Genomic DNA, 21442 nt, shown 5'->3' on the forward strand with positions numbered 1-21442 from the left:
ATAACATTTGTATTTTGTAAAGTTCAAACATGTTGAAAATCGAGTTTGAAAGTCGAATTTTCGAAAAATTCGAAGAGTCAGAATAAGATCACACATGCATAAAAGGCATTAATTAGACGCTTTTTCAGCCACTCTTGGCGATGTAAACATGGCAGAAAAAAACAGAAGAGTGAGAGGGAACGTTTTCCTTGCCTTTCTTTCTCTTCTATGGGTGTAATAGAGGACATCGAAATCCAAATACGGTTCCTAATCATTGGTTTTACATGCTGACAAAAACGTATTATTTCTTAGGCCCGTATTCATAGTTGGATCTTATTTCGTTTCAAGCCTGTCTTAAGTAATGTCTTAAGAAGCTAATACACGGTTCATAACATCTTAAAATTGTACTTAAGGTGATGCTGGAGCCGTCTGTATAACCGACAAAATTACCATTTTCCATGTTATCGACTATATCTGTCCTTGTATAGACAAAGATATAGACAAGGATAGCACGCTACACTGCACGCACACATACGCATGATGCACACCGACATCATACTTTTATATTACGCTTCCAAATCTTGATTTGGGGGGTTTATCGATGTTTTTCTTATTGTGCAATTCAGGGAAGCTTGTTTTCGCGTTCGTATCAATGGTATATCTCTTATATGAAACACATCTTGTGATGAGCTGACAGCTCACCGCAACTCGAGACGCCATATTAAGATAAAAGTAAATAAGAAAATCTGTACTTCCGTAATTTTTTCTCGTTTTCTATGTAAAATCGAAGTTTCCCTGAATCATTGATGTATGTATTGCAATTCTGGAAAAGGAATTTTAATTATGTCAAATTAATACGACGCTACGTGACGGCAAAAAATGCCGGTAAAACAGACGACTCCAGCATCACCTTAAGACGGTCTTAAATGTAAAATCCGATTATAAATACCGGCCTTAGGCCTTAGGATCCTGTTTCGCAAAAATTGCAAAATCGAACATCATTCTTATCGTAGCGTCAAATAAAATCTTACAAAAGTTTGATAATATCAGACCCCTGACACTAATTTATAAATTTCATAAAATTTATTTCTTCTAATTATTCAATATTTAAAAAACTATTATTACCAAAAGAACTTAGCATTGTTGGCCTCAAAATATTTTCAGTCAATAAAAAATAGACAGATACTTTAGTCATATAAAGGAATAAATTATAAAATATAAGTATTATCAGTTTATATAGATATTTATTAAATATTTCCGATAAATATTCACGAATATGTAAATAACTCGTTCTCGTCCAGAATACGTTAAGGTATAATATATATATATATACATATAGTATAATACTTTTTAACAGCGTAGCGCCAAGATTTTTTGCATATAATCGGCTTTTTTTTATATTGAAGCTTGCCAACTAAAAGAAATAAATCTTATGATGTATAAATTGGAGTCAGGTTCTGATATTATAAAATTTTATTTGATAAGATTTTATTTGACGATATAATAATAATTTTTATATTGAAATATAATAATTTAGGGGAATTTTATGGTTGTGCGGAGGGGAATGTGGTAGAGCGATGGACTGCAAAATACAGCGCAATGGATAACAGCGCAAGGACCCCTAACTGTATAGAATGCTAAATTAGAAACTACACCTTTCCCGTTCTCTCTAGAGCCTTGTGTACACGATACTAGAAATCGGTCCGAGTTTTGGTTTAAGCCAATCAACTTGCAGCTCTTACAGAAAAGCAGCAGTTTTATTGGCTTAAACCGAAACTCGGACCGATTTCTAGTATCGTGTACACAAGGCTTTAGGAACGGCTCTGTGCGCGCGCGAATGCTATATGTGGCACGTCATTGTGCATAACGGGTGGGGGAGTAGAGAGAGGCAGTGCCTGAACCAAGCGGTTGTCGCGTCGTGCAACATGGCCACCAGTTCGCGAAAAGTTGTGATCGCGTATATGTCGGGTAACTCTTATATATAGACTTCTCTTGGCAGATCGTTAGATGTCGCTGTACGTGCTTCGACCGAGTCGACCGAGTCGAGTTTGCTTCTGCATGACAATCCTCTTGTTAGTTTCGCGAGAATCGTAGGTTTGATATTTTGTATCGCCGACGGCATACAGTCATCGGCGGGGCGGGGCGGGGGAGGGGCGAGGGGATAGTGATCGAATATTGTGACATCGATTGAATCGCGAAGACGAGAAATTATAATACTACCGGACTTTCATATCGATACTCTACTGTATTATAATGGATGATAATAACGACAATTCATTTGTCACCCATCGAAGCAATCGAACATCGTGATATAATCTTCACGCGTGTAATTAATTCCTGCCAATTAAAACAATTGATTAGCTATAGGACTTTGGAGGACACGAAGGCTTGGAAATAGAAGAATATTCCTGCGCGATTTATTCCTCGGTAAATTTGACAATCCAGTTGACATTAATAGGTAACACGAAGTGATTCTGTGGTGGGACTGTGAGTTACTAAACATCTCACCAAATTTCCGAGAAAAAAATATATTACTCATAAAAGTCTCCAGCGACTGGAGCTTGTTGATATTGCGCCAATACCATTAAGTTGATTAGTGAAATGGTGTTCTAACCTTTCACTGTCGCACTATTATGTCATGCTGAAAATAACCAATAGATCCGCCGTATTGCGTTTATTTGCACAACCATTCCATGAAAAAAAATCTCCAAAAGAACACACTCGGCACGGAGATCTTTTGAACTCATTTGTAGAAACAGACATTGCAGGCGCTGCTGGTTCACCTAAAGAGAGTGCAACAGCCGCTCCCAACAGCCCATGCTCTCCTGCTGAAACAGACGCAGCGGCGGCAACAGCAGCGCCATCGAGCGAGGAACAAGAGCAGCAAACGCAACATCAATCCTACCAACATCAAACGCAGTACCAACAGCAACACGCAGCCGGAAGTATCGCCACCGCTGCATCGCACGTTGCTGAGGACAGTGGAGCCCCCTGTGAGATGCGGAGGACACCACCGCAAAATAAAGGTAAATTTCTTTCTTTTTGAACACCATAAATTTATTTGTTTTAATAACTGTACTTTTCTATATTCTATACGCGTTCAAGTTTGGATAAGTTTCGGATTTAAAAAGTAATAAAAGGAAGAAATACAATATAGAAAGGTTACAATATTAAAACAAACCAATTTCTTTATTTTAGTAAAAATAGCTCTTCTATTTCTGTTTCAACATTCGATGAATTTTATATAATTCTTATATAAACTGTATTATAAATACAGTCATAAAGTAATTCTGGGTCGACGACAATAATCATTTTTTTACTGAAAATTTTCCAACATTTTAATCATCTTGAAATACTGTAATTCATAGAATTTTAAGAATTATATTGAGTATTTGGAAAAATTACTATATTATTAGATAAAATATTGTCATAAATGTAGAATTTTTGTTATAAATGTTTAATTGCATTTTAATTTTATTTTTAATATGGAACAAGAGATTTCAAGGTACAGTCTAAAAAATTTGGTTTAGGAAAGTTGAATTATTATAAAAAACAAACCTTTACAACATCTATATAAATAATTTATAATGTAATAAATAAATTACTCTTGTATTTCTCATAAAACTTTAAATCTTTACAACAATTTCTAGAGAAAACTGGATAGTCTATTACACTTACCGCTTTATAACTACTAACTTTTAAAAATCAAGCAATCTTATAGGGGAGATCGGGGCTATCTGTCTACAATTTACACTTTTTTAAAGTTTACTGAAAAACTAATAAAGATATTTGGCTAAACGTTTTAATGGTGTAACCTTTCAAGCTTTCTATTAAAAAAATAAAAACGTAATTAGAATCGTTCATCTTTTAACCCTTAACTGGCACACGTCCGCGATCGAACGTTATCTGCATACGGGGTGTTGTATACCCCACACGACTTTGAACGTTGGTTACGGCGAAATGGAGGCTCCAATAGGCTTGAAAAAAATCAAGTACATACATTAAACACTGGAAAATGATACCCATTAGCCCAAACTATGAAATTTTTAGTTTTGAGGCTTCAAAAAAATTCTTGAAATAAATGTGTTATGAAAAATGGCTTTTTTTGCTTAAAAAAAATCATATCTCACTCTAAAATAAATATTTTTTGATAAAAATTTAACACGATGTTCTTGAGATAGAGTACTTTACGAAAAAAAGTATGATTGTAGTGGGTATTTAAAAAAAGGTATTTATTTTCATGATCGCCTGTGCCCCTTTTTTCTAGAACTGAAATCTTGATTTTTATAAGAAAACTCATTTTTATTTTATGTTTAAGTCAGGGATAATCAATTTTACTGTAAGATTTTCATAGAAAGTCTTTATATTTTCCAAAAGTATAAAATTATTGCTTTACATAAAGATCTTACTCTATTGCAGCGCACTGCACACAAATCGCACAACGATGTTTGTCGCACATCGGACGTAAACAAGTTTGGCAGAGCAGTTTTGTCTTTTTATCTTTGCTCCTTTTACATATAAGACATCGAGCATACTTTTCTAAGTACACCCTGTTCTCGAATTCTTCAGGTTGAACCCTGTTTTCTTGCAGGATATTTTCAATAGCAAATCGCAGGTCGAGTCGTATATTGGGATTAGAAAATCTGTCGCGTAAAAAGGGCAATGTGAGATGTTCTACCAATTTTTTAAAGCAATATTTACTAGTCACCGCTGACTCATTCCCAGAATTTATCAATTTGCATTTGTATAAAATGCGGGCATTGACAATTGCTTGATCTAGAATGCCGTAAAATATGCGTATAGGCCATCTGTTCGTTCTGCGACTGACCGTATACGCATGGCATAACTGATCAAAGCAATCAGTGCCGCCTTTTGTAAAAAAAAAAAAAAAAAAAAAAAAAACTTTTTTTAATAAAAAATTACGAAACCTGCACTTGGGGTGTTCAGCACCCCAGCAATCCTGACACGTCTGATTCAAATCGTATTTGGAAAGGCATTAACGATTTCAGCCAGGTGGAACGTATTGGAATGCGTCATTGGTGATTCGAACTAACGACAGATGGCACTGCGATGCGAAAATTCATAGATTAACCGACCGAAAAAGACGCCTAAACTTCGTTTTGGGGTGTTTGACACCCCGCGTTCCAGTTAAGGGTTAAAATTTTGAAGAGATTTTATAAGTAGGCAAGTCGAGCGTAGACAGGTGGCCCCATATGCGGGGCTATCTGGTCACATTCGAGGGGCTATCTGTCCACATAATAAAAAACTTATTATTTATATTAACTTTTATACTTAGATATCTATTAATAATATTATTTATTATTAATATATAATATTGAAAAAACTGCCTAGTCGAAAGAGTCAGAGCAGTAACAGGCGTTTTGTATAGCCTGTTACTGCCTGCGACCGGTTTGCACTTGTCGGCCGATTATTGCCATCCCCAATTCCCCACTCCCCTCGCTTTGTAGCATCTAGGCTGCTCGCGGAGACGAAAGAAGCTCGAGCTCAGGGATGGTATTAGCTGTAAATCACATGAGGCTTTGGTGCGTGTTGCCCTTCGCGCTAATCACTGTTTTTTTATGGTATATGTATATTTTATATGTACACAATTAACATACATTTTCATTTTACTGTTACTCTTAACTTTATAACATAATCATATTGATAACTCTATATAAAAAAAAAGCAGATTAGCGCGCAGGGCAACACTCACCAAAGCTCCATATGATTTACAGTTAATACCATCCCTGAGCTCGAGCGTCTTTCGTCTCTGCGAGCAGCCTAGATGCTACAAAGCAAGGGGAGTGGGGAATTGGGAATGGCAATTATGATGTATGGCAATAAGCAAAATCGGCCGACAAGTGCAAACCGGCCGCAGGCCTATGTTACAAAATCAATGTAGTGAGTTTCTCAATTCAATGTAGTAAATTTCCCCTCAATCCTTTTATCCTTTTTTTACATTTAAAGCCTTTACTTTTTCCTCAGCAGCGTTTGAAATAGAAAATAATTTATTAGATATAGAAAATAAATAATTTAAGACAAACATATATATTGACGTATATACTATACTATGCTATGCTATACTATACTTGACGTATATTACTATATTATTTGACGTGTATTTTTAAAATGAAAATTGACGATGTGGATGCGATTCTTGAATCGCAGGATCAAGTAGCTGCTCGTATGTCACTTTTTTACAGTAGAAAGTGAGAGTCCGAACATTTATTTCGAATTCTAACGCCGTTTTTACGGAAAGATTCTTGCTCGATGTTTATTCTTTTAATCGCTCTTGTAAGTACAATTTTATTAGGTATGTCTACCTTATCCGTCTTTCTTTTGTAATTACGCACCATTATCTATGTATAAAAGAACAATCCGTCATTGAAGTGTGTGGACATATTTGTCCCATCAAAAATAAGACAGATAGCCCCGACCACATTTTTCAGTCTTTAGCTAGCATGTTGCGAATTTTATAGATTATACGAAATTAAGATTTGACGCTTCTCACATCTGATAACTATATATTAATTGATAATATTATAAATTGATTGCCTTAATTTGAGTTAAACTACTGTCTTATAACAAATTTTTCGATCGTCGAAAAAAGTTAATAATCGTTTTCGCTTTCTTTGTAACGCATATAGTGTTTGTGAAAAACATCGTGAGAGAACAAAAGCTTCTGAATCTTTTACGTGGAGCTTTTTTCAATTATTTGTTGGAATAGTAGAGATGTTTATCTCTTAACATGAGATAGCAGTACTGTGGACACATAGCCCCTGTAGACAGATAGCCCCGGTCTCCCCCTAACATTTTATTTCAATGCTTCACTACTTTGACAGCGCATATCTTTGAACATATTGCAAATTTTGCAGTGTTTAATTTAAATATTTTTTTTAATTCCTGAAACTACACCTATTACAAGATGATTACAATTCTAAAAAATTATTTTTAATATTTTAAAAGTGATTGTTTTCGCATAAAGTGATTCTACAAACATACAATAAAACAATAAAAACAAAAAATAAGCTAGCTAAAAGTGTCTTATCTCATAAAAACTTACGACATGAAGAACACGCCCATTGTATTCTACATTATAATTAGACAAATAAAACAATATCGCTTTTAATAACTATAAATAATAATAATATTGGTTTCTCCATATAAACATGGTGTCTTGTTTTAATCAACGCACTTGAACTTCTCCGAAACCATGCATAGATATCGAAATCTTGTTTTTGCGATGTGATAAATCCATATCTTGCCCATTCAAAGGCTACATATTTTTATTTAAAAAAAATATGACTTTGAGTAGAGGCGTTATGGTCAAATAAAGTCAACTTCATTTTACGTACAAGTCAAAATGTTCCAAAATAAAATATGAAACATCTCGTAAACTATTGATTTTTTTGTAACTTTACCTCAATACTTTTATGTATATAATAATTAGAAGAATCATATTATGTAGAAAAAATCATACAATTCTATTTTTTAAAAATGGTGATAACCTTTGTGACCTGAAAAAATCGGTTTTATTTGTCCTCTTCGAAATCTTACTTTTATAAAAGATATAAAATATTATGCAAGATAAATGATGTTGATTTCCATAAGAAAAATATTTAGGTGAAGAATGACTGTTGTTTAACATTTCATAATTTTAAGAATGTTAAAAATGTTTTTCAAAAAAAGTGTTGAAGTTAAAAAATTGTACCAAATAGAAAGAAGAAATATGATAAACGTTTTAAAAAATTATACATTTTGAAATCCACCAAGATAATACGAGAGATTTAAATGTATATAACATTTAATTGAAATAAAAAATATACACTCCAAATAACTTGGCGCTGCTAAATCTCGAAATATAATAAGATAATGAAAACAAATAATGTTTTTAATTTAGACTTGAACATGACACGCACGCATGCACGCACGCACACATATACACACATGTATCGTACACGCTTATCTTATATTTATTCATTTATTTTGGCCGTACTTGGTCTAACGTAAATGTAGTCTTAATTTATTCGTCAGAAATCTTTGAGATTATTCTTGTTTTTGTACGTTTTCGATACAAAACACCTTCATAGAAATATTTGTTCCGCGATATTTTTATTTTTTATAATTTATTTTTTTTTTTTTTTTTCAAATTTGTTATTAGATTTTTTTGTTAGATTTTTATTTTAAGTACCTATAATACAGGGTGCGGCACCTAACTTGCTCACCTCGAAAAACTCGTAAATTATAAGCTGTACGAAAAATTTTCTCCAGACTATATAACTTCTATCTATATAACATTTTTTGCTACGTCGCGTTCCTTGAGGGATAACAGCTTGAAGCGCGACGTAGCAAAAAATGTTTCAGATAAGTTATATGATATAAAGAAGGATAAAATAATGGTAAAATCAGTTTTTACAAAATTGATTTTTTTTAAGCATGTGAAGGATATTGCTATTTTTTAAATATAATTATATGATTTTTTTATACAATATGATTTATTTACAATAGTTAATCTACATGTAAAAGTATTCAAGTAGAACTATCAAAAAATCAACGATTTATGAGATATTTTATTTTGACATATTTTGATATGAAATATAAAACACCTCGTATGTACATGTACAGGATGTATCAACTATCAGACCACTCGACTTACCTGATTTTTTCGTAAACGCGAGGAGAGAGGAAATTGGGGGGAAATGTTAAACCTCATATCCTATCCGAAAAATCAAATGAGAATATTTTCGTTTTCCAGAACTGACCGGAAGTAGTGACTACTGCGGTCAACTTTAAAATTTTAAATGAAAACATGTGTCGTGTAGAGTATCGTTGGATAGATCTTGAAAAAAGAAACATCTTTTATTTGAATATAATCGCGATATCTTTAACCATCAAAGGAGGAACGACTGGAAAACTGAATGGCGATGGTGTCGTAATAAATAATAACGAAGTTTCGTATTAAAAAAAAACGAGAGATATTACTTTTATTAAGCCTTACAAATGTTCGATGTGCCTTCCATCTTGATTTAAACAAAGACGGGATTCTGTCTCGGACGGATTCGGGAAGCATGTCGATCATTAAGTGATGCAGAAATCCTTTGAGCTATAGATAACATCAGAAAGAGAATCCGTCTTTGTTTAAATCAAGACGGAAGGTACATTTAACATTTGTAAGGCTTAATAAAAGTAATATTTCTCGTTTCGGATGCGAAACTTCGTTATTATTACACCATTATCATTCAGTTTTCCAGTCGTTTTTCAATGGTTGGAGATATTGCGATTATGCTAATTCAAATAAAAGATGTTTCTTTTTTCAAGATATATCCAACATATTCTACACGACATATGTTTCCATTTAAAATTTTGAAGTTGACCGCAGTAGCCACTACTTCCGGTCAGTTTTGCGGGAAACGAAAATACCCTTATTTGATTCTTCAGATAGGATATGGGACTTAACATTTCTATCCAATTTCTTTTCACTTTGCGTTTACAAAAAAATTGGGTGGGACGAGTGGTCTGATACACCCTGTATATGATAAGATTTCAAAATATTTTAATTGAACTTAAACATGCATAAGAAGATGTAATAAAACACATAAATTAAGATTATAATATGTTTTATTAATAAACTCGTTAATAAATGATGTAAGTTTTATTTATGTCGGTTATTATTATATAAACATTTTGACGTATGCATATGTGTATATTAAATGCGTCTCTTGTAATATCGAGAGACACGGTAGTGTCTCGCGCCAAGTACGCGCGGAGCGAGACCGCACCGTGACTCTTTTACTCGAACGCACGAGTTGCGAGTACCCGAGATTTCAAGATGATGTACATACATAAATTGTAATTATTGTTTTTGTAAAAACATGATCGTTTAATTTTTTATTTTTAAATTATTCTGGAAAACATTTCTAACGAATTAATTTGGTTTATTCACTTTTCCTAAAGAATTATTTATTTTAATTTTTTACCACATCTTGTTTCTCTGTAATTCTTTAAATTCCTTCTCTGTTTCGTCAAATATTAAAAATATTATCGTACATAATATCGTATGTTCTTGTGTGCGTGCGTGCATGCTGAGAAAAATAAAAGAGAATACCCTGCATATAATATCAGACGTAATTAAGATATGATAGAAAATTTTATATGATTTCACATATGCTCACATATAATTTTGTTTTGTTATATTTAATAACTTTTTCTCGGGAATTTAATTCTGCCTAATAACATTTTTTTTCTTTTATCGATATTATGGAAATGACAGCCATAGGATAGATGCGTGTGCTATTACACATATAGCGATATCCTTACCTATAAAAATTATAATCTCTCATAAAAAGTTACAAATATTTCAACATAAGTGGCTTTCCTTTTCCATATACTTTCAGTAAATTAATATTGGGAGCTTTCCAGCAAGCGACACGAGTCGACACAAACGTCGTTCTATCTTTCTTTTTTGGCAATGAGTAACAAAGACAAAACGACACTTGTGTCGCTTGCTAGAAAGCTCCCATTATCTTTTTCCTTGTTATAATGGTGATGCAAGTAAAAATATATAGTACTAAAGAATGAAAGTCCAAGACAAGTGAAGGAAAAAAAGAGTGCAAATACAATGATATGTCATACGATATAAACTTATATAAATTTTATTTGAAAAGGTGCGAGAGTAAGTATTCAATACTTAGAACAGATGCTTGTATCTATAATGATAACTTTATATGTAGTTGTGCCTGTGTATGTGTAAACGATAAAATAATGCATTTTTGGACAGCCTTATCACTGCTGGAAGCGACATTCGCTAGATATAAATTCATTTCTGAGAATTTTCTCTCTATATAGTCTCGGAAATCCACTTACGTCACGATTCTAAGCTATCTCAAGAATAAATTTTACAAAGTAAAATAAACTTCACCGGCAGAAAAGTTACAGATTTTACACAGAATTGAGCATGTAATATAATATTATTACTGTATTGCTCACAGAAATAAAAAACAAAATTTAATTTAAGATTTACTCAACATATTTTCCGAAAAAAGTAAGGAGAATCCACCAAAATATTTAAAAAACGAAAGAAGCACATTAAAATTACTGTGATGTGAGCTTGATTTTTTCAGGATACTGGGGTGTTTAAGTAACTCCGGGTACCCTTTCTCGGATTAATAAAATCATAATTTTTTTATTCTTCTATAGTCATTCTAATCATAAAAAAGTATTGAGATAAAATTAATAGTTTACGTGATATAGATTTATACTTTTTTGTAACCTATTTTTACGATATATTTTACGTAAAATATAAAATATCTCATAAATTATTTATTTTTTAATAATCGTACCCTAATATTTCTATGCACAAAATAAGAAGATGAATCAAAGAAAATATACTGTGTAGGTACTTATAGTGGAAATTTTTTCAATCAAAATATCAAAATATTAAATTCGGCTTATGCACAGATGTTTCCAATATTTTACATTTTATATTATCTATATATTATACAAAAAGTATAATCAATGTTTTTCTCAGATAATGATCGATGTAATAACGATTGATTGTGTAATGTCCTTTAACTATATTTTAAGACAGACGATCGGCGCGGCGCGGGCGTGCGGATTGGTAATAATGGCTTACAAGAACTAGTGGTGCTTAATTAGAGATGACATTTTCGGAAAATGACGTGTCGCATCGGATCGGGTCGGTATCATTCTCCACGATGACTGCAAAGACAGAGACGCGGCGACACAGTCGCTCAAACGGCCTCGTGTGCCTCGTGAGCGAACGGCCACGACCGCTTCCTCTTCTCCGCATGTGCCTGCCCCGGCCTCGTTGCACTGTGCTACGTAGCACGTAGCACAGCTAAGCAGTTAGCCGCGGCCGCGGCGCTGTGATACGTGTACCAGCGGCTGCATTAACGTGACTGCGGTACGTCGATTCGGAGATCCATTTTTCTTAGCGCGATTAACTTTCCCTCGCGATAAATTGATCGACCACGTGGCTGAGCGCGAGTTTTCGATTTTACTCTTCCATGGCACGACTATGCGCATCGTGCGTGTTGTATTGGCCCGTGAGCACGTGAACCAAAGGTAAATCTTGAAGGAACCGACATTCTCGTTTAATCGGCGAAGACGAGAGATAGAAAGAGAAAGATAATACAAAGAAGCAGACTGCGCGAGAGGAAGAAACGGCATCGGGTAAGAAAGGAAGGAGAAAGAGAGAACGAATTGACGAAGGAAGAGAGGGAGAAGGGGAAGGAAGGAGCGAGAGAGAGAGATAGGGAGAAAGAGAGGAGGAGGAGGAGGAGGAGAATGCTGACTAGCAAGTACACGGGACACGTTTGCGTTCGCTGGCTGCGTCCATCGACATCAACAGGGTGATTGCACTTCTGAAAGAAGTCTAACTCAGCAGCGAAGCGACATATTATTTTGCAATTTGTGGCAAGTACGAGCGCGCGTCTCGTATACATAATGATCGTCGATTGCATATGACGGAATTGCAGTATGACGATCAGACATTAGTTCATTGATAAACAATTACGTGCTATGTTGATTAAAGGGATATTCGCTAAAAAGTACCTGAAAAATAAGCAGTTTAAAAAATTTTTTTCTTATAAACAAAAAACTTGGAAATTTGTAGTTTTGCATGGATATTTGCTACTATTTATTTATCATTTCTATCATGTTTTATTTATGTAAAAATAACTATAAATATTTATTAAAATGTTATGTGCGACCGTTCTGAAATTTTTGGTTGCAAGGTCATCTCAAAAATTGATGAACTGATTAACTTTAAATAACATGAATATATATATATATATATATATATATATATATATATATAATTTTTTAGATATCCTGGCAACCAAAAATTTCGGAACGGCCGTACGTTGCACTTTACGTTTTAACAAATATTAGTTATTTTTAAATATATATATATATATATATACATATAGGTATATACACACAGGATGTCCTATTTTTATGTACTCACACCAAAAACTGTTTTATTTTTGATTTGCAGAAATACATGCTTCAGACAAAAGTTGTTTGGTTTGAAAGAGTGCACATGATTCCGATGTGAGTCACGTCATAGATGTCATTGTTTTCAAGAAATTTCACTCTTATATACAGGGTAATTCAAAAGGTTACTGCCAAACTTAAGGAACGTATAGAGGGGTCAAAATAGAACAACTTTTGATTAGGAACCTATGTTCTCTGAAGTAAGCCTAAGGTCAGTACAGGCCTTTGAACGTATGGAGCTCGGATTACATACCAAAGAAATAATTGTGCTATTGCTAATAATTTGCCACTCTTCCACTAGCTTCATTTTATTTTTATTAAGGTTTTGTTAAGGAGTACACTAGCACAAACTGAAAGTTTACAAAAGGTGTTTGAATTGGCGACCTCCACATTCAATGCAAGCATTGCATCGTCGAATAGAACTCTGGCGCACTCTCTCAAATATCCCAGGTATCTCACGTAATCCTTAACAAAACCTTAATAAAAACAGAATAAAACTAGTGGAAGAGTAGCAAATTATGATTATTTCATTGGTATATTATCCGACTTCTAAATATTCAAAGGTCCGTACTGACACAGGATTACTTCGGAGAATATAGGTTCTTAATCGAAAGTTGTTCTATTTTGACTCCTCTATGTGCTCCTTAAGTTTGACAGTAACCTTTTGAATCACCTTATATATATTCTATAGTATATGTTTCTTTAGAGTCCTTATCAAAGTTATAAAAATATCATTAGCATTTTTATTTTTTATACAATTTAAAATAAAGAGATTTTGATAAAAGACAAATCTTTTTCTAACATGCTATTTCTTTTTGTTTACCTTTTTTTAATGATTGAGGTATGGGCTATAGGAGAGACAAGCCTACTGATTAAAATAACTGACTAAAATTTAACTTTTTTAATTTGTCATGATTAGAATAGGCTCAATCACGGCAACCATCGAGGACAAAAATTTTACCATGTTAAATATACTATATTTTTTATATTATTAACGAGAAAGTTTATTTTTATTCTCAATATAGCAATAAGCTTCTTCTCATACTTTTTTTTCATCAAATTATTAACGTTGTTATATTTTAACTTATATAAAAAAACATTTTTTAATAAATATTATAACTTCTTATTTCTATAAACAAAGTAATGATATTAAAAGAACAGAATAATTTGATGCTTCTTTGCTGTATTTAAAATTTTTAAAAACAGGTAAAAAGCGCTAAGTTTAATGTACATTATTTTACAACATAAAGCTTACATTAAATATCCTCAAAGGCATTAAATGTTAAGAAAACGTGATATAATTGTTTAAAAATTATTTTTAAAAAAAGATAAAATAAGACCCCAACTATACTATACTAAGCATTAGTTGGAAAAAATAACATAGCTAAATATGAATAATAAATACAAAAAGATTTATTTAACACAAAAAACTTGACACTGCTAGAGCTTAAAATATCAGAAAATAATGAAATTATATAATGAGTTTATATTTTGAAATTATTTAATTTAATCTAAATCTAAATTAATTGTATAAATTAATGAGCCACTTACTCAATTTAATCTAACAATAAGTCTGAATTACTAACTAATTGTAAATTTAATGCTTACAATCAATAATTTCATTACTATTTTGCCATTTTTTTAGGAAAAATAGTTTTAAACAATAATGTATGTATATAATACCTTGAATTACAAGTTTTTTTTTACCAAAAATCCATATTACAACACATAGAATTGATTCTAATTTATAAATAAATCTCTATTACTTATATAAAAGTACGACAATTTGCAACACTCTCATACTTTATACTTTTATACATATATTTATATGCAAACTGATGAAAAGAATAAAAAAATTTAAAAATATGTACAAAGTATTGGAATATATTTTCAGAAGCAACTTTATTTCGAACAAAGACTTATCAATCATAAAATAATCTTGAAACTAAATAACGTATGTAAACTTGTTTATTAATATAAATTGATTTTGAGATGGATATTTGTTCTCATTGAAATAAAAACATTCTATACAGATAATTTTACATACACACGCACATACGTGCGCATGCGCACTTAAATTCCATCAATTAGTCTAGTTTATTGTTTAATAGATAGATCTTTTCTGAATTTTTTTAAGATTTTAATTTCTATTTTTTTTTATTGAATTTTTGATTGTGTACCGTGGTATTAATTCCAAGCTGGTTCTGATTAGCTTGAATAAAATTGTTTAACTTCTACTCGTTAGTTTTATAAATGCTATTATATACAGGGTGGGGCATTTAAAATATTACAAGCTGTTATCTCTGATAATATTAATTTATTGGAAAAATGCCTCAGATAAAAGTTAGAGGAGTTCAAAGGGGGTCAATAGACGATCTTATTAGATTTTAGGTCCGGGTTCTGTGTTGGATTGAGTAGGGTCCAAGTTTAATTTTTTTAAATGAAAACCTTCATCTTTTATTGTATCATCTTTTTATATAATAATTTGATATATAATCTTTTTATAAATAATTTGAACAACTTTTGTCTGAAACATTTTTTTATTTTTCTAATACTTTTTGAGATATTCAAGGAAAACTTGGTAACTTTTTCAGTATTTAGCTTACGATATCTCGATAATTGTATGACGGAGGGAAAAGTGATTCAGGACTTTTTGACTTGATTTATTATCAAAAATATGCTGTTGCAATAGTACCCCAACTTTTTTAAATACTTATCTCCTTGGTAGACATCTCCTTGGAGCTTTCATGCGTATACCAAATCAGTATAAAATTACCTTTTTCAAAAAAGGTAAAAAAAGGCGCCAAGTATACGTACAGTGTATGTTATAAATCCAAAAATCCAACCTAAGTGGTAGTAGCTTTATTTCTCCTTAACAAAATTATTATATTACAAATTGCATTACCTAATTCAACCCAAGTAATATGTATTTTTCAAAAAAATGTATGAATTTTTAAATTGTGCCAATTAGGTACATAACTATTACTCGAAAAATAACTTTTGCACTTTTAAAAAATTAAACCTAAGTGGTACGTATCTTTGTTTTCCCATTTAAGGATCTTTCTATTCCAATTCAAGTGGTAGTAGCTTTAATTCTTCTTAAAAGAATAATATCGTAAAATTGTGTAACCTTACTCAACCTAAGTGATATGTAAAAATTAATACAAAATTAAACACTTTTTTAAAGAAATAAGAATTAAAAATACAAAATTTAAAAATTTTTTAAATTTTAGTTAAAAAAACTTGGTGTTGCTGGATTTTTAAGTAGGATTCTAAAAGCAATAAATAATTAATTTAAAATATTATATTAATGTTAATATACTATTTTGTTTTCTAGCGCCAAGTTTTTTTAACTAAAACTTTTAAACACATTCACAGAAATACTACTACTCAATCGGTTATTACAGAACACAGATTGAATTTCGATCATGACTTTGACTGGGAGAACGTCGAAATTTTGGACAGTGAAAGATATCTCTCCAGAAGACTTGTTTCTGAAATGTCTCACATTAAGCTACAAAAAAATGGGATTAACTCACAAAATGATACGGAATTTTTACACCATGCATATATAGATGTCTTAAATAAATTATAATCCACACCCATGAACGTTTTACCATTCGTATTTAACTTGTTAACGCGGCCAGATCCTGCTTTACTATTGGTTACATTTTATCTAATATTTCTCTTATCGACTTTACTCACTATGTATTATCCGCACTGTTGTTTTGACTCGTGACACGCTTACCTTCGGAATGATTGTCATTTCGTCGCTGTTGGTGTGTCGAGGAGACCGTTAAGTCTCCTCGCGAATCATTTTGTCTCTACACGGTTTTATGTCCCACATTGTTCGGCCTTTTGGTGAGTTGCTGTAGTTTTCTTTTTATTACATGACTCTTACAAAGATATTTTTCAGATATCGATCATTTGGTCAGTGTTTCCGACAATTCTAATCGGTAAACTTGCCAATGGGCATTTAGAACGTTGTGACACATTATTGTGTAACGATGCACCCCCAAATATGCATCGTTCCGGCATAACATCCCGCCGAGACCGCCCAGCCGACCATCCGCCGGGCGAGGAACGGGCACGGTGTGCCCACCGTATTTTAAAGCATTCACCGTAGCGTTAGGAAGCCCGCGAACGGACTTGCCGCGGCAACCGCCTCGACGCGCCGAGCGGTGCCGACCGCGACCGAAGACCGCCGAACGCGATCGCGGCGTCGGGACGCCGTATTTTCCGACCGTTCCGCCGCACCATCCCGGCGCTCGCGATCGCCGTCGCTACCCCCGCCACTGCGGAACGCCGCCGCGCGGGTATAAAAGACGAGCGTTTTTAACGCTAAATGCGATTTCCCGATCAACGCTCCGACCGACCGCACCGATCCTGAATTCCCGCATCTCTCTAGCAAGTCAGAACGAGGGTAGAGCGCCTCCGGCATTCTCTGTCTTCACCGAGCGATTCTCGCAAGACGACAAGCTTTCTTCCGCACCGCGCCCGCACGTCAGAACGAGGGTAGAGCGCCTCCGGCATTCTCTGTCTTCGCCGAGTGATTCTCGATCGACGGCCGGCTTCCTTCCACCGCGCACCCGCTAGTCCGAACGAAGGTAGAGCGCCCCCGGCATTCTCTGTCTTCGCCGAGTGATTCTCGTCAGACGACCGGCGCTCCTACACCACGCGCCCGCTAGTCAGGACGAAGGTAGAGAGCCTCTGGCGTACTCTATCTTCACCGAGCGCTTCTCGGTACCCGACCGGCGTCCCCGCGCACGAAGTATCCGCACGGGAGCAGAGCGCTTCTCTGCCTCCACCGAGCGCTTCTCACCGGATACGCCCGCCACCGAACGCACCGAATTGCAGCGATCTCGCCGCCGTATCCGCGCCCGTGCGCCCCGCGCCTGGCCTCGCGCCACCCGTCACACGCCGATCGCCCGTCACGATCGCCACCCGCGTGCATTTCCGCGCGCACCGCGTGCGCCCCGACTCTGCGTCCTGCGCTGACCGCGCCGTCGTGCATACCGCGACTGTTACACTGTGTACTCCATACGCTGTAAATATCGCGACCGTCCATTATACAATAAACTCTGTCACGTTAATTGCTAACCACGATACACTTCATTTTGCCGAACCTCACCGCGCGTCCGTTCCTCCGCACCTCCTTCGAACCCAGCCCAGCCGCGAGCTAGATCCGCGTTTCGAACGAAGGTTGTTTTATGGCGCCCGAACAGGGACCTGACCGTAAGGAGCAGACCCAGGAAACCGGCAAAATGAAGGAGTATTTCTATAGGCTAAGCAAACCCGACTTGATAACCGAACTAAACTCACTCGGACTCGACACCGAGGGCAATCTCGACGATCTACGCCGCCGATTGAATCGATTTATCGACGCCCATCCCGAGCAGTTCCAGGCGAACGCGTCCGACGCTCCCCCGCTAACTCTGACCGTGCCCACCGGAATACCGCCGAACGCATCCGACGCCCCCCCAAGAACGCTGACCGTACCCACCGGAGTACCGGCATCCCCCGTAACGATAATTCCAGCCGACCGTCCGACGGACCCCGCCCCCCCCCCCCCACCACCCAGATAATGAACCAAATGCGAAAATGGGGCCTCCACTTCGACGGGAAGGACCCATGGGCATTCTTGGAACGGATCGACGAGCTCCGCGCCGCGTACGGATTCTACGATGACCACTGGCTCCGCGGGCTGCCCGAACTCCTAAAAGGGGACGCCCTCCTGTGGTACCGTAATAACCGCGACGGATGGTTGACCTGGGGGGATTTCATCGCCGATTTTAGAGAGACATTCCTGCCGCGACGATACCGACTGCAACTAGTAAATGAAATCCGCGACCGCGTACAGAAAGACGGGGAGCCATATGTGAAATACGCGACACAAATGCTGACCCTCATGCGTAGGGCAGGGGGCTACTCGACCGAGGAGCAGGTCGAGCAGCTCTACGAGAACATGCACCCCGATTATCAAAACCGTATCTGGCGGAGCGACATCCGCAGCCCCCGGGAACTGCAGCAACGAGCAGGCGAGTTCGAACGATTGCAGCAGAATCGCAAAAAACGCACCGTCGCGAAAAGCACCGCCACCGACCCCCCGGTCACCGCCGCCGTGTACAGTCGAAGCGAGTGCTGCTGGCGTTGCAAGCAACGCGGCCACACGCGCTTCGACTGCCGACGCCCCGCCCGGAAGTTTTGCTCACAATGCGGCAAGGACGGCGTACTGACAAAAGACTGTCACCCGCCGCCGGGAAACGAAACCGGGACCGCGGAAACGCCGGCCGCCCCCCGGTCCTCCCCGTAAGATTCACGCCCCGGCCGCACCTAAAAACGCGCATCCGCGACCGCCCGTTAGAGGCCCTACTAGACACTGGCTCAGACATATCGTTCGTCAACGAGCACACCGCCCGGCTCGCGCAAACCCTCGGTTTCCCCGTAACGCCGGACGAAGGGCAAGTCCAGTTGGCCAACGGGCACTTAATAACGCTGCCCGGCCGCGTCCGATTGCCGATTCAGACCGCCGGCAAGACCGTCTGGCACTCGTTCATTTTGCCGAACCTCACCGCGCGTCCGTTCCTCCGCACCTCCTTCGAACCCAGCCCAGCCGCGAGCTAGATCCGCGTTTCGAACGAAGGTTGTTTTAATTGTTATTGCTGAGGATGGCTCGAATGGAGCCGAAACGTACTGTATTTTGAAGAATAAATCTAATGATTGACATCACGCACTAAGATCCGCGTTCGACCCTGATAGCCCTTTTTTCTTCAATTTTTAAAACTTTTAAAATTTTTTAAATTTTGTATTTTTAAAATTTTTACATATTACTTGAGTAAGATAACGCAATTTTATTATATTATTCTTTTTAAGGGGAATTAAAGCTACTACCATTTGGGTTAGAATAGAAAGATCCTTAAATGGGAATACAAAGATACGTTGGCACAAATTAAAGATTTCATACATTTTTGGAAAAATATATATCACTTGGGTTGAGAGTTAGGTAACGCAATTTTATGATATAATAATTTTGTTAAGGAGAAATAAAGCTACTACCACTTAGGTTGAATTTTTGGATTTACAACATACATTACGCGTGTAAGTACTTGGCGTCTTTTTTTACCCTTTTTGAAAAATATAATTCTGTAAGCTTTGCTTAATTGAGGATAAATACTACTAGGTAGCGTTCTCTTTTGGATCTCTCTCATTCTTCTCCCTTCCATTCTTCTTTCTATTGCTTAGAAGTATTCTTTTTTAGTAGGGGAGACCGGGGCAAACTCGACACAATTTTTTCAAAGGTAATTTTCAACAATTAATTAAAATTTTCAAGCAAATTTAATGGTACACATTTAAGGAGTGTTCCTTCAGGTACAAAATTGCTTAAGAAAGTTTTGCTGTACGTCGCTTAGTTTTGTTCCCAGGAAAGGAAAAGTGACGCGAAAACAAATTTTCAAATTGAAAAATGCCGGGGCAAACTCAACACTTTGCCTGATCGATACAATTTGATCTGGAACTTATTTTTTATTGTCTAAAACTAAAAATACATTGTTTATCGTGTATTTAGAAAGTACAAAAATTCGGAATTAAGTAAAACATTTATTGGAAATAATGAGAACAAGAATTGTTGAACTTTTAATTATTTTTATCTAAACTCATGTCTGAAAAACAATTTGTGCAAGTAAATTCGCGATCGGACGTGCGCACACATTTGTCATGAGCCATATGACTGCATGACAAGCATTGTTTGTTATTGGGAGCCGATGAAACGGCGTGATGTCGACTTTGCCCCGAACGTCGTTTTTCACTTTTGTCACTCCAAAAACATAAAAATTTTGAAAATATGCAAAAACTATTACCGGATTCGTATAGAGCATCAAATTTCCCATCAAAATCACTTACATATAGGTTCGCAAGAGTAAAGCTCGATGAAAGAGTAGAAATTTTTGAGAGATTAGAAAAATTACTTTTCACCATCAAAAACGCTTATGTCGCGCTAAAAATTACACCATGACTCAGAATGTCACCAAATTCCATTGATAATACTGGCACATAAAGACGCATTTACAGTAGGAAAGGCAAGTTTCTACGATAGATTTAAATTAACAAAAAGCCTAGTGTCAAGTTTGCCCCGGTCTCCCCTATACTTATCTCTCTTATCACATTATAAAGATCTATACTTTCATGGAATAACATTTGTTAGCATTCCGTCATTGTCTACACAATTAACAAACATTTTGTTCTTTCTACAGTTGACAGATCGGGAACTGGGCAGTCTGGAAGCTCGCCAAGGGTGACGCTTCGACTCAACCAAGTGCGAGGTACAAGGGATGAGAAAAAAGGAAGTGGTACTTCAAATTCCCGCCAGGGCAACGTGAGCGTACAGGTATAGATATTAACAATGATGAAATTTTACTGACAATGAGTGTGAAAAAAATAAATTGGAAGA

General features: G+C 35.9%; 1 protein-coding gene across 8 annotated transcripts in view; it reads left to right on the forward strand.

Moving 5' to 3' along the window:
• Positions 1-21442, forward strand: part of LOC139775423 (uncharacterized) — a 52682-nt gene that overhangs the window by 22409 nt on the left and 8831 nt on the right. For 3 of the 8 annotated variants that reach the window (XM_071711377.1, XM_071711370.1, XM_071711373.1), the window contains 2 exons: positions 2733-3005; positions 21246-21379. In XM_071711377.1, coding sequence (XP_071567478.1) covers positions 2978-3005; positions 21246-21379 — 162 coding nt within the window. In that variant the 5' untranslated portion in view covers positions 2733-2977. Of the gene's footprint in view, positions 1-2135; positions 2438-2732; positions 3006-21245; positions 21380-21442 lie in introns of those variants that run through there. The other 5 variants (XM_071711376.1, XM_071711375.1, XM_071711374.1 and 2 more) reach the window with 5 other exon arrangements.

Source organism: Temnothorax nylanderi, unplaced genomic scaffold, assembly GCF_030848795.1.
Source record: "Temnothorax nylanderi isolate EJ_2023f unplaced genomic scaffold, tnyl_v1.0 TNYL_tig0098_pilon, whole genome shotgun sequence".
Lineage (NCBI taxonomy): Eukaryota > Metazoa > Arthropoda > Insecta > Hymenoptera > Formicidae > Temnothorax > Temnothorax nylanderi.